The 14,509-nt window shown below is 47.1% G+C and overlaps 4 protein-coding genes across 4 annotated transcripts; 2 read left to right on the top strand and 2 right to left on the bottom strand.

The window, feature by feature from the left end:
- Positions 1 to 87: 87 nt before the first annotated feature.
- Positions 88 to 1,762, top strand: BHQ10_003726 (uncharacterized protein; the record flags this gene model as incomplete). Its single annotated transcript, XM_040876014.1, has 2 exons — positions 88 to 403; positions 477 to 1,762. 2 exons carry the CDS (start codon positions 88 to 90, stop codon positions 1,760 to 1,762), a joined length of 1,602 nt encoding a protein of 533 aa, XP_040732230.1.
- A 532-nt stretch (positions 1,763 to 2,294) lies between these two features.
- Positions 2,295 to 3,979, top strand: BHQ10_003725 (uncharacterized protein; the record flags this gene model as incomplete). Its single annotated transcript, XM_040876013.1, has 2 exons — positions 2,295 to 2,364; positions 2,415 to 3,979. 2 exons carry the CDS (start codon positions 2,295 to 2,297, stop codon positions 3,977 to 3,979), a joined length of 1,635 nt encoding a protein of 544 aa, XP_040732229.1.
- A 5,738-nt stretch (positions 3,980 to 9,717) lies between these two features.
- Positions 9,718 to 11,400, bottom strand: BHQ10_003724 (uncharacterized protein; the record flags this gene model as incomplete). The annotated part of the gene is made up of 1 exon (XM_040876012.1): positions 9,718 to 11,400. The coding sequence occupies one exon, from the start codon at positions 11,398 to 11,400 to the stop codon at positions 9,718 to 9,720; it is 1,683 nt and encodes a 560-aa protein (XP_040732228.1).
- A 630-nt stretch (positions 11,401 to 12,030) lies between these two features.
- BHQ10_003723 (uncharacterized protein) lies at positions 12,031 to 14,433 on the bottom strand (the record flags this gene model as incomplete). Its single annotated transcript, XM_040876011.1, has 1 exon — positions 12,031 to 14,433. The coding sequence occupies one exon, from the start codon at positions 14,431 to 14,433 to the stop codon at positions 12,031 to 12,033; it is 2,403 nt and encodes an 800-aa protein (XP_040732227.1).
- Positions 14,434 to 14,509: the final 76 nt, after the last annotated feature.

Raw genomic sequence — 14,509 nt, 5'->3', positions numbered from 1 at the left:
TGTTACCATCGACAATTTTGACATCCAGTGTCTGCTTATCCATCCACCAATCCAATTCGTATACGAATGTCCACTTGTCAACTCAGAATGGCTCAATCATATCACCTCACTTCCGCCATCACGGGAAATAGTTCCTTAGAACCGAGTAATTGTTGCTCCGGCCTGGCTGCGCGCTTCGAAACGGCGACAACTCTTACAGAGTCTGTTGCACCCGACGAAGAAGCACACGGCGCAGATAGGTCGGAGCACAAAAAGGTGATTGTGGTGGGAGCGGGGATTTCGGGGCTGCGAGCAGCGGCCATCCTGCGCGGCCATGGCTGTGAGGTGGTTGTGGTGGAAGCTCGTGATCGAATCGGGGGGAGAATTCTTACCAGTAGGACTGGAGGGCGCGTGCGAGATATCGGTACGATTATCATTCGATAGTATTTAGTTACGTCTCGGAGAGATCGAAGTAAGAACTAGCTAATCATTAAAAGGCGCCGCATGGATGCACGAAACGTCGCAAAACAGTCTGGTGAACCTCGTTCCTCATCTAGGCATCCCATACTATTACGACGACGGCGTCCCGTTGTACTTTACTCGCGAAGGCCGAGCCGGATCTCAATTCAAAGCGAAGAAGGTCGCCGATGAATTCGCCGATTACTGCGAGTGGTATTACGAGACTCATCCGGACGCAGAGGATCGTTCGGTTGACGAGTTTGTAAAGGAGTTTGTCCTGCAACACAAGCTCATCACTGACGATGAGCGCTGCTGGGCTCCGCAGGCCGTCCGCGAGGTCGAATTGTGGATTGGCACAAGTACTGATCTTGCGTCTTCCAAGCACCTGTCCTATTTTATTACAGAGCGCAACCTTTACATGAAAGGTGGTTACGATCTCATTGTTGACTGGACTGCCAAGTCGCTGAGAGATGACCCGGAGATCATCCGGCTCGACCACCAAGTCCAACACGTTGAGTGGAAGGGGGAAGGCGGCCAAGAGCTCGCAATCGTCCATTACACTGATTCCGCTGGAAACGTCGGTATTATCGAAGGTGACGCAGTCGTCATGACTGTCCCCTTGGGTGTATATCACCATAACCTTATTTCTTTCAACCCGCCGTTGCCGAGCGATATCCAAGAGGGTATATCCAAATTCAGCTACGGGGCTCTAGGGAAAATATTCTTTGAATTTAGTGAGCTCTTCTGGTCAAAGGACAATGACCAGTTCGTGTTCTATCCATCTCCGACCGATACCGACTCTGAAAGCTCCTCTGCATCCTCCATGCAATCTATTTCCAGCATGGGGGCCGGCGAGAAGGACAATATCTTGAATTACTCCACCGTCACTATCAACCTGTGGATTATGACCGGCAGTAAGGAACTATGCGTGCAAGTTGCGGAGCCACTGACTCAACGCGTCGAAGCCATGAAGGACACTCGCGAAATCTATGAATTTTTCGAACCACTATTCCGGCTGCTGCGCACAGAGCCGTACAAAGCTCTGCCACGACTGGTCAGTGTTGAGACCACGCATTGGACGCAGGATCCATTAGCGGGCTTTGGATCATACTCGGCCGACAAGGTAGGTGATAATCCCTCGTTGCTGATAGATGCGCTGGACAATCACAAGGACAGTGTCTTACAGTTTGCCGGGGAGCATTGCACGCTCGTTGCCAATGGGTGCGTCCACGGCGCGTTCAAGACGGGCGAGACTGCTGCGGAGAATTTGCTGCGCAAGTTTGGTATCGCATACACTGGTAGCGATCTGGATAACTTGAAGTAGTTATTTTTATTCTTCAGACGTGATTGATCGTCTGAAAATAGATGTGATTTTGATTTTTTTTACACCTAGTTTTGTCGGCAATGGTCCGGTCTGAGCCTAGCGTGCATTGACATCATTGCCGAAAAAGAAAAATTAAGCCCTAAGAATGAATGCATCTGAACCAATCCGAGGAAATTCTCTATTCCCGTTTCATCGTCGGATTAATCATGACTAGTACTATGTATGGAGGCTCTCCAAAGCCGTGGCAAAGTTAATGGCAGGCAGACGCCCACTTTTTCACCAACTTCTACGTGGATAGGACCAAGGTTACTGACAGAGTTTGGCTTTCTCCACGGACTTTCCCTGCTGGGGACGACGTCTCCATCTGCTTTGAAATGCTATATTTTTAAATTTTTATTTCTCTTTCACTTTTTTCCCCACACGATCGCTCTACACTCGTTCACACAGTATGAATATTTTTATGTCTTGGTGTCCGACTAGACCGCGCAGGTAATGACAGCCCCGTGCATGTCGCATCATTCCGGCCTCCACCATGTCTCCGCCGTCAGTCGGCTCTGACTGTGACTTCGACTTCGACATTGACACGGACACTGTAATAGTCGGTATGTCGCAATTGTATCGTTACTTTACTACCTGCTAATTCATATTCAAGGCAACGGTCCCTCGTCCATGATCCTGTCCTACATTCTGCACGGCCACATCCCATACTACGCCGCCGACACCCCGCATCCGGACTCTCTTTTGCACGCCAAACTGAACCGCTCGCCATGCCTCCTCCGCCCCGACCTTGACGCTCTCACCTGCCATTTCGGTGCGTCGCCGCTATCGTATTCCACGCAGGCACTACCCATCAACGTCCTGCTCGACACCCTGCTTTGCCCGCAAGGCGAAGTCGACGACCTCGGCGAAATCACCAACCTCCAATGGCACCACAAACCGCACCGCGCCGTCCCGCACATCGTCGTCGGCAATGCGCCACAACCAGGCGGTCTCTGGGCTATGGATAATCCGATCCATATCAGCTGGGACATTGGCACGTTGAGTTACGCCGGCATGCTCTCTCTACCGGGGTACACATTCACCGACCACTATCGCAAAACCACAGGCAAGGAATTGGCGGCTTTTACGAGACCGAGTCGACGGGAATTGGCAGAGTATTTGCGCGCGTATCCTGCACAGGCCGGCATTGCAGATGCTTTTCACAATAAGACTTTGGTGGATGGCATACATCGCGTCCCCGGCGGGTTTTACATCCCATCCCATCGCATTCGGTGCAAGCACCTCGTTCTGGCTAGTGGAATCTTTTCGCATTTGATTCAACCGCCGCCTGTCCTTGCGCCTTTGCTTGAACTTACAAAAAGTGATCCGTCGTGTCAGTATCCGCTGTTGGTGGTAGGATCAGGTTTCACGGCTGCAGATGCGATCATATCAGCGCCACCCGGTCAGCCGATTCTGCATACATTCCTGTGGAACCCGAATGGACGGCCATCGCCATTAAAGAGTTGCCATCAACAAGCATACCCAGAATACGCGGGGATATACAGATTGTTGAAGCGCGCCGCCCTGTCATCGTCACACGCTGGAAACAGACCTAAAACCCGTCGACTAGCGTCAACCTCGTTTTTGGAGAGTCGGAATTGGGATGCTATTTACGAAGGACAGCCGAATTGCGTAGTTGAAGATGTGCAGCTCAAAGAGGATCATGCAATCGTTACGCTTGCCCTAGAAGACGGCACAAAAATATTCCGTCCTGTATGCGGGCTAGTCTATGGTGTTGGTCGACGAGGCGCTCTCGACTACTTGGATTCTTCCCTCCGCGCCGAGATCTTGAAAGACGCAAACGTGTCACCCGACGGCATGATATCCGCCAAAACGCTCCGCAACAAAGTCATGGAAGACCTCGAAGTCGCACCGGACGTCTTCGTCATTGGAAGTTTGACAGGCGATTCCCTGATCCGATTCGCCTACGGCGGATGTGTATACGCCGCATATTCACTCATATCCGCATCTGGCGGATGCAGTGGCATCTGTACGCCCAAACAACCCGCTGGAACTCCCACGGGAGGACGCCATGCACTCATGAACGGAGTCGATGGTCATGCGCGACGGCCTGAGCCAAGAAAAACGATCAGCTTTCGAACCGACTACCAGGAGCAGTTGGTCAGTCAGCCACGGAAAAGTTCGTGGTGGAATACGATTTGCAGTTTGTTGTTTTGATTGGCGGACTACTGTTATCTGCTGATCTAGACTAGACTTGTATACGTTTAAACAGATTTTGATATACAGCAACAAACGATGCACATACATTTGGAAGAATCTAGATTACAAGGCTATTCGTTCTTCATTCCAGGAGAGAGAGAGCCTTGACAGCAAGCTCAAAATATGACAAGGAGGTGAGAGAAACACTGCCTAATCATATACAGAACGCAAATTCCTCTAGGTGTAAGTCATGCTTTGCGAGAACGGCTTTCTTCACCCACTGTAGCACCGAATATCGGGCMCCAGCCACAACAACACATGGCAGATGACATTTAACCAGGGTCTAGGACGCTGAGCTCATTGTTTCCAGATATTCTGGATCGTTGAGAAATCAATGCTCGTGATTTTTTCAGGTTTAACTTTTAATATATATCGCAATCTGATAAGAACTAGAAGGTATAATCCCAAGATGACCAGATACCTTATTTCAACAATCTGACTTCGTATTACTTTCCCAGTTGTCGAAACCCATATATATTTCTTTGCAGTATTTTAAGTCGAAAGCTTAGCATATAATATAATCTCCAGACATGGCATGCAGCGGCGTTGTGTTCCACGATTAATTGCCGAAATAGGCAATTTTGTGACTTGTCCGCTGATTAGCCCTAACTTTGCTATCACGAGTGACAATTTATATAGATGTGATGCGATGCTATTTCTGATTTGAAATAATAGTCGGCGGGGAGTCTGATACATGGATACATTTACTCCCGGGGTTCCTTGCATGTTGTACTTGTTTTTAAGATTTGATGATATACAGTTACAATATAGCGAAGAATTTTCTAAATCAACTTTCATCGCTTGTTGAAATCTATCCAATCACTTCTCAGGGTTGACTATCGAAAGGGAATCAAAAACCTTGGAGCTCCAGTTTCCATATCTTCAGGACTAGTTGTTTCCCGTAACACTGGCAAGAATTGTGGTAGGTATTCTAAAGGCTCTATATCCATTGCACAGTTATATCTAAAACCGGTAATCTGCATGCCATGGAACTAAGTAGTAAATTTCGCTATCTCTCCCTATCTCCCCTTTTCTTTGTTGAATAGGTACATCCTGAACTTGGAGCATTGCTGCGAAGCGACTACGAAGGATGTCTGGAGGAGGGAAGTCTGGTTCACATGGGTATTTTCAGAATTCCGTTCGAAAACTGCAAATATACTACAATCATGCCCACCAAACTTACTGGCAGATGTAGAGATAAACGGGACGCTGTGAGAACTCTGAAATAGACAAAGAAGAACCGAGTAACAAATAAGATAACGTGATTCATTCTCTGTAGCTTTAGTTCACTCTCATTATGGCTCTATTCTTTTTCCAATGAAAGTAGGTGAATTATAGTCTATACTATAATTTAGACGAAATGCTGAAAGACTAGATCAAGACACGACCATGACCCTAAAACAACAATGGTTGTGTATAGGAAAAGGCTGACAATATCTTTCAGAGCCGGTGTCTTTCCAAGAATTACATTCATTCCGTCCTCAACTTTTGAGTAAATCAATTATTCACTTCTCACGAGTCCTTCAATAATGAAAAGAAATAATCACCCGTGACAGCAACTTTGTCCAGGCTTCCATGGTTCCTCGTGCTCATCTTGCTTCACATATCTTTCAAGCATGTGAAGAGTACTGCTTTTATCATAATGAGCTTTAGACAGCTCGGCGTTACATTCTCCTTGTGCCCGGCAAGCCCCGGATCCATCGACGGCTAGTGTCTGTTTTTCTTCGTGCATCTTGGAATTAGACTCGACCCAAGTTCCTATGTGTTGCAAATCGGCCGTTCGGGTTCCAGATATCTGCTTCTGACCGCTTGCGCTGGGACCATCATGGTATCTGGCATATACTTAGCACTGAGTACCTTAAAAATGAATGACATCCATAGGTGTGAGATATAAAGAAGCGTATAAGCCAGAAGCGATAGAAGGAGAGGAATCCTATAATATCGCAAACAAGTACGGACAACAAATTGAGACAGGAGCAAAAGGAAGGAGAAACATACTGCTTCCATATGTAGTAATCGACGCCGGTCCCTTCAACTCTTGTCATTGTAATGTATGTTGTAGGAGGGGTTCAAGTAGCTATAGGCTCACAAATGATCAGGCTTTGATTTCTGAATGCACATAACAGTACTAACATTAACGTGCTAGAAAGTAAATCAGACTTGGAGAATATAAGACTGGCTGCTGACGCCATGCGCAACGGGATAGAGAAACGAAGATAAACAAGTAAGAAGAGACAGAGAAGGTTCTACTTTATACCTGGGCATGCTCAACTCTTTTCACGGGACTCATCACTCTAGCCTCTGCCCCCGGGTCAGATTTGACATGATTTTAACCTTTCTATGAACTAGCTCATTTTCATGACCATATTGGCTCGGKTGGTTGATGTTATTTTTTAAACTCTGCTGTCTAACTGGGCTGAGATTTTTTAGTCTCTTTCATCACTGTTACTTGCTACTAAAGATACGATCGATGGCAGTTACCGAACCACCCTCGAAGCCTTGTTGCCGATTGGTTGCCACATAAAAAATGGCACACGCGACATGACAATATCAACTGTTCAGATCGTAATTATGCTTTTTACACCCTGGTGAGGCCGAATGTGACGTATTACTTGGGGTTGGCGACCTGATACGATATCATGTTAGTATCGCCCCTACGCAGTAGTTCCTATACTCAATGATGGGAATACTCTATGCGGTTTGGTGTCGAATCACAAATGATAGCAAGCTCGAGCTTTGATTCATGTAGAAATCCGTTCAGATTTTTTGAAAGTCTGTGCGTATGTTGGGCCAAACACGCCATTAACATGGGATGAAGGACTGTGCTAATGCATGAATCGCTGCAATTACAGTGATTCGTGCATTAGCGTAGCTGCCAATCGGGTAGTCTCTGATTCGCAAAAGAAGGAGGATTGTCTCATTGGGCACTTGGCTTGTCATGTAAAACTGACAAGGCTGGATGGATAATATAGGGCATGGCGCGGATATCTGCCCCGCAAAATTAGACTACTCAATCTGTACCTCGCCTAATCAGAACGAGGTTGACTCTGTAACTTCTGGAATGTTTATCCCAACAGCTGTATCAATTAGGCTAGGTTGCTGCAGTAGAAGCCACGCCACAGCTTCTAACGCGCAAACTCTATGTACAAATTCGTCCATTCGGTGAAGTATTTACACTCTATGGCTTGGAACTACTACAATTGTGGAAAGGAACTCCCTCCAGATTTTACTGTCAGGTGCTGATTTCTTACGGATTTTGGTTACTCAGACGAGGCTAGACGAGCCTTGAACTGGGATTGGACAAAGAGAGAGTAGTCGTGATCTGAAATACAAAAAAATCTTGCTAAATAGCCCTGTAATTGCTTCGCAATCAGCTGTTCCGGACAGAAGTAGAAACCGGTGTATATGTCATTTGTCCAATGCGAGACTCTGTCATTCGTAGGGGCGATCTATGTGATTTCTGTGAGCACTTTCTCGTATACTATGTGGCATTCACTTTAGGTTTCAATCTAGAGTTCCATAAGAGAACGGCACTAACTCCAAATATTTAGCTGAGATTCCAAGTCGTTGGGGGAGAACCCCATACCCTTTCCTTCTGAGATAGCGGATTTAGCCCGTGTGAAGATCATACTGAGGAATCAGGCGCTAATAGCCGTCAACAAGTGAGCAGATACTAGGATATTTGAGCAGGAACTAGTATCGTGTATGCAATCACACGCGTGCTGATTTGTGTAATTCGCTCCTGTATTTTTGGTCATACGTGGAAGCAAGATTATCTACGCCCTGGACATTGATGTCAACTCCCTCATGACAGAACGTCCAATTACAAGTCCGACTATAGAGACTGATCAGCATGCAATTCGGCGTGTGTCATGGCCTCAATAAACTCTGTTACTTTCATCTATCATTGCAAGCAACTTTGCGCCGGATGATACACTGTGGCAACATTAAATGGTTTCCACCTAACCGGAGCCACCAACCCTATTTATACCGAGGCATGTATGCCCTGCATTCACCGTTTCCGAGTGCTGTTTGCTTTTATTTTTTAATTTCCTCTTTGACAGCCAATCAAGCATAAATTGAAGATGTAATCGCTTACGCCTCTGGTGCTTTGTTATCCGGGTTTCTCTGTTTTTCCTTGCTGCACTCTGCCGAAGCCCGAAGGGTTGTCCATAAGCTGTCTAGTAGGTCCCGATATTTTAGACTGCACCGTACTTGGATATGAGACGTTAATCTAATAGTAATTTGAAATTGGACCAACGAGGTGCCACCATGAAGCGCCGGCTAAGGAACAAAGGCAAGTGGGCACCAAAGAAAATTACAGGGATGTCCCCAGGCAGCAAAGTAACCTTGTAGTTTGAATAAAAAGTCCTAGCTAAAGGCTCCTTTTCATGTATCTTGACATTCTCATGCCTAATCGTCCAATCGAAGCAGCGATAATTAATCCAGTTGATACTGTTTGTAAAAGTGCGGACATAGAATGGATATACAAGCCAATGTTAGAGACCGTGCTCGCCCGGCCACGATCCCAGAAAATATCTTTCTCTTTATTCCAAACCTTGTCGGTAAGTTTATGTCTGATATTGAGGTGGCCTTGAATTCTAACATTCTAGGATATGCACGCATTGCCCTCGCTGTCACATCACTTTATTTTATGCCAATTCATCCTCGAACATGTTCATTCCTTTACAGTGTGTCCTGTCTCCTGGACGCCGTAGATGGCATGGTAGCACGAAAATTCAACCAATCCACGCAGTTTGGAGCTGTCCTTGACATGACCATTGATCGATGCACTACGTCATGTCTTTTGGTCTTTCTAGCAATCGCTTATCCTAAATGGAGTATCCTATTCCAGGGCCTAATCAGTTTAGACTTTTCAAGTCACTTTATGCATGTTTATGCTACGTTGGCGATGGGAACGGCCAACCAAAGCCATAAAAAGATTAATGAGAATCGCCCCTGGGCGATGAGGATATATTACTCTAATGTGGTATGCAGGTGTTGAATTTGTCTTGTAGGTCAAGCTAACATGTCGGTAGATTGTGCTTTTTGCCGTCTGTTTGTTCAATGAGCTCTTTTTCATCACTCTTTACCTCGTATCCTTCTCATTACAGACTCAACCAATAGAAGCAACTTCCTATATCTGGTACGTCATTGGGGAACATACTACAATAAACGAAATGTTGACCATATATAAACATAGGCCCGAGTTCGAACCTTTTACAACTTCACGGATAGTTTTGTATATCTCTGGCTTTTTCATGCTTTTCAAGCAATATGTCAATATCCTCCAGATGATCGAGGCATGCAAATGGATTGCTGAAGGGGATATCGAGAAAAGGAAACAAATCAGCGCCTTTGATCGAACTCAAAAAATGCAGTAATAATACTCGCTTTGACTGTTTCAAAGAGAAACTACCTACGACCAGGTCGATTTTTGATTTCTGTTATGAGAATAAACTCTCATGTATTTGTTTCTACGTTTTTCTTCCATTTATTCTCAGTTGTATGCTTATATGACACATACATGTAATGTATAATACCTAATAGACGCCTAAGCCTAGTGTACGTGATAACTTCTGAACCTCGAAATTAAACTGTTACGAAGGATAGCAAGTATATATTGATTCTGACTACATACGTCGATCTTCAAGCTGCAGAGTAGGTATGAAGGTTGTTTTCACCTTTCACATCTTTCATTCCTTACCCTCGGCATCTTCGGTAGTGATTGCAAAGGTATTAGAGCGGAAAGGCTCAACATGTGTCTCTGAGAATTTACGAGCGCCGACCTTCTGCTCAAAGAGGATATCAAGCTCTGCAGGAGTACGTCCCTTGGGCTCAGGTAGACGGAAGAACGACCACAGAAATGACAACAGACAGAAAGCAGCCCAGATAAATCCACCCTTGCCCCTGAGATTCCATGCAGTTGGATTGAGGATAGGCGGATTGAGGAAATTGGCGATGATACTGGCGATATTGTACGAGTTGCGGGCAAGAACGGCACTCTTGATGCGAAGACGAGTGGAAGGAATTTCAGAGACCAGACAATACCCAACAGGTCCAACGGTGAGATCGTAGGTGAAAACAAAGATAAGCATCATGGCAGCAGATGCATAGCTGATCCCGGCTGATGAGTGAGGGATGCCCATGAAACCGACAATGCAAAGCGTCGTAAACATGATGGCTAGACCAGCGACGTAGAGCGTTCGACGGCCGACACGCTGCATGATGAACCATGAACAAACAGTCCCCAGCCATCCAATGGCGTTAGTGCCGAGTCCAAAATCGAATGACTGATTAGAGCTGAAGCCAACTTGCTGGAGGAAATACACAACATTTCCACCGTACCAGACACCGCAGAACACCTGGATCATCCAAACGCAGCATACAATTTCAGTGCGTCGCAGATTCACGCCGCGGAGGCAGTCCCAGTATGATACACCTTTACGAGTGAGCTCTTCGTGGGTGTTGGTCACTACCATCATGGCAATGGTGTCGTCCATGTCGTAGCCTATGGATTCACGTTTGGGGGAACTTAATGCGCGGAGAGAGCGGATAGCGTCTTCGTGTCGACCATGGCGGACAAGCCACCAGGGAGATTCAGGGGCGAAAAGAACGCCGATGATAATAGGGACAGGCCAAATCCACTGAACCGCGTAGGGGATGCGCCAGGCCCATTGGTCGCTACGACCGAGAAGACCGCGGAGCACACCGGTTGAAATGAACTGGCCTGTGACCCAACAGAGGTTGACGTAGGTAGTCAGGTAGGGTCTCAAGATAAGAGGGCTCACTTCGGCCGCATATGTGGTGGTCAAGGTCTGAAAGGCGCCCCAGGGCAAACCGCAAAGAACCTCGCCAGCAAAAAGCATGCCGATATTCTGAGCAAAGAAAAGTATGAAAATTAATCCAATCATGGAGACAAGCGCACCGAGCATTGTCTTCTTGTATCCGAAACGGTCCGCAATCACACCAGCAAACATCAGGCCGATGATTTGACCGACCTGCGTACCGTTTTGCAAGCCAGACTGCCACTGGGAAGTGACTTGATAAGTGCCATTATCAGCAAGCACCCCAAATCTCTGAGCAAAGACCGGGTAGGCATAGAAGGAGCCCAATAGGGAAGTATCATAGCCTTCCATGATGATGGCGAGTGAAAGGATGAAAGAAAACATGATGGCTTTGGGAAAGAGTTTGAAGGCTTCTCCGTTGGTGAGGCCATGCTCGAATTTGGAGGCCCGTCTTGCGCTGGCCATTGTTGCGGCAAAGTCGGGGATACGCTCCGACATCATGAGAAGCATTTCATCGTCGATACCCAAGGTATCCGCATCCTGTGTGGGCGACATCTTTGTTTCTTCGACATGGACGGCCTTGTCTGCCATGATGACAATCAGCCACCCGAAGTTATGCAATAAGGGAGAGAAGAATCAAGCAAAGATGAATCTGAGGAATGACTGCGATTGTAAACTGGAATGAGTCCTGTGTAGGATAAATCAGACATCTTATATAGACATGCTGTGTAACCCAAGCCATGTGAAAAGCTTCATCGCGTTGTGGTGAACTCTTCGCTGAATTTCTCGCTCAATTTCTTTACGTGACTGTGCACACGACTGGGGAAGAAGAATTCCGAGTCAACGGGCCGCAGTTTGCCTCCGCACTTTATTTCGCTCTTTTTCCTGTCTGGATCAGCCGAATGTTGGGGTAGTCGTTGCGGCATTGGCCATTGGCTGGCTTCAGTGGCTTGAGTATTGGCGCTTTTAGGTAACATTAGCCGGAAATTCTTCGCTGGATGTCACGTTTCGCCGCCAGGCCAAACTATGATGGGCAATCAAAAGAAAGAAATAGACCTGTTTGTTCGATACCTTAGGTTTATTAAGAGGACAGGTGTCGAGGACTCAGGAGAGAAACTATCCTGAAACAAGTATGAACTCTATATCCATTAATCGACGAACGATCTATCTGGGTGACGACTATTTACTTAGCAGATAAGATAATTCAAAACACGAAGAGAATCACAGACAAGCCGAACGAGAATCTGCTAGTAAACTTTCAAGAATGGGATATAGCACAGAGCGATCAAGGTCAAGCGCCTGCAATTGTCCAACGCGAACTGTTACGGGACTTTCCTTGGAAACAATCTTCCAAATTTCCTCTTTCAGGTCTAATTCAATTTGTGCGTCGCGGAGGAACTTTATGATGGGCTCGGTGGGCGAGTGGACATCAACTTGTGGTCGTGATCCAAGTCTAACCACGATGGTAGTCTCGGATCCTAATGAACCCAGTTTGATCAAAGTTCCATTGTCGACTTTTACCGTTTGGCTCGCGCTCTCTATATCATTGACAAGAATTTGAACTTGCTCCGGAAGGGAGGAGCAACCTAGCAACCGAACACTCCATTGACGAGTAGTCATTGTGCTAGGCCCAATACGAATCTCCCCAGCTTCCTGACGAAAAGAAATCGCTGTTCGGCGCAACGCAATTTGACCGTCTTGATCACCCTGACCATCATCCTCAACAAGTTCGAAATCGCCGTCCGCTCCGACGACAATGAGGACTTCAAGTTCACTTGGATCATTGCCGCCGTTAGCAGGCTCTGATGCTCCATCCAGCGGAATAATGGCACCTTCACACGCAAACACCGGGTATGATGCGAGCGGCCGATTGAGCCAAAGCTCGCGGTCTCCATCGTACGCCATGCCTGTGAAAATATCGATATAACGACCTGGTGGAAACCATGCTCGTACCTGGGATCTACGTGCCTTTGTATCCTGCGGCGCAGTAATCGGGGCAACGAGCAATTCCGAACCAAAGAGGAACTGATTAGCAAACTGATATGCCTCTTCTCTCTCTGGGTATTCCCAGTACATGGGTTGTACGAGTGGTAATCCTTCTTTTGCCGCTCTAACATTCATGGTATAGAGGTAGGGAATGAGCCGGTGGCGTAGACGGAGGGAATCGGTCATGATACGTTCGCAGCCAACGTCCAACATCCACGGTTCCTTCAGGTTCCACTGATTATTGGAAGAATGCAGACGCAGGATTGGCGAGAATACTCCGTACTGCACCCAGCGGATCAACAACTCCTCATCTCTCACTCCGTGCATATGCCCGCCGATATCATGGCTCCACCATCCAAATCCAATGTTCGATGCTGTCGCCGTAAATTCTGGCTGGAAGTTAAGCGACTCCCAAGTGATGACTGTATCTCCTGAAAACCCGACTGGATACCGATGGCTACCAGGTCCCGCGTATCGCGAAAAAGTCAATGGACGTTTACCCTCTCGGGCGCTGTCTAGGAAATGAAAGTGATTCAACACCCAGAGAGGATCAATTCCCGCAATCCTGGAATGGGGGCCTTGTTGCCAGTCCACCCACCAGAGGTCAGTCCCCTGGTCATCAAAGTGCCGATGTAGAATGTCAAAGTAGGCATCACAAAAGGCGCGATTTGTGATATCAAACGAAATTGGATCTTTTAATGAGCTGTCATGACCCAATGCTGTGGCCATCTTCTCATAAAGCTCTTCATAACTCTGCACTCCGTCGGCTGGATGATCGTTCAGTGATGTTTTCAAGCCTCGACGGTGCAGCTCAGATAGGAATTGTGGTGGATCAGGAAACAGGTTTTTATTCCAGGTGTATCCCGTCCATCCAGTAACACCTGACTTAGCCACGCATTCCTCATCCACGATATGCCAGTCCATATCCAAGACGGCAACGGAGAGCGGAATACCTTTCTCCTGGAACGTGTCCATCAACTTCAGGTATTCATCAGCACTATAGGCGTAATACCGACTCCACCAATTTCCCAACGCCCAGCGTGGAAGCAGTGGCTGAGGACCCGACAAGGTATAGAATGCGCGGACTGCCTCCCGGTAATCATGCCCATAAGCAAATAGATAGCCATCCACACGATTATTCCCCGATTGACGGACAGCGAGCCATCCATTCTTGTCAAAAAGCATAGATTTCGAATCATCTAATGTTGTGAAGCCTTGACGAGCGACAATACCCGGCTCGAAATCGATTCTTCCGTTGATCTCGTCAAGGGTTCGCGCCGTGCCGCCGAGCGTATTATGGGGGTTGCCGTACCGCCAGGTGCTGCTGTGACACCCATAGAAGCCTTTGATGGCAGCACTAAGACCGCTAGGAGTAAAGCTCTCTTTATCGTAAGTAAGGTGAAATCGGGAGGTGATGATCTGCAAACTGGTATCGCTCTCAAGCACACGAAATTCAGGGATGGGTAGCCGGCGGTTAATCGCCAACACAGAAGCTCGATCCTCAAAACTCCCATCATCCGCCCACTCATATCGTAGAAGACCATCGGTCAGGACAGTGAACCGATAGGGCTTTCCTGCGCCACCAACTGTCGCTTCTGGATGCGCGACTGGTGCTCTGGGGAAGGAATAGCGGTGCATGGTGAAAGTATGTGACAACTCAAAAGAATGAATATTGTGAGCGCCGGCTGCGAAAGACTATAGATCATTATAAATT

This window comes from Talaromyces amestolkiae (genome assembly GCF_001896365.1).
Source record: "Talaromyces amestolkiae strain CIB chromosome Unknown scaffold6.1, whole genome shotgun sequence".
In the NCBI taxonomy this organism is placed as follows: Eukaryota; Fungi; Ascomycota; class Eurotiomycetes; order Eurotiales; family Trichocomaceae; genus Talaromyces; species Talaromyces amestolkiae.
This window is presented reverse-complemented; position numbering and strand designations above follow the sequence as displayed.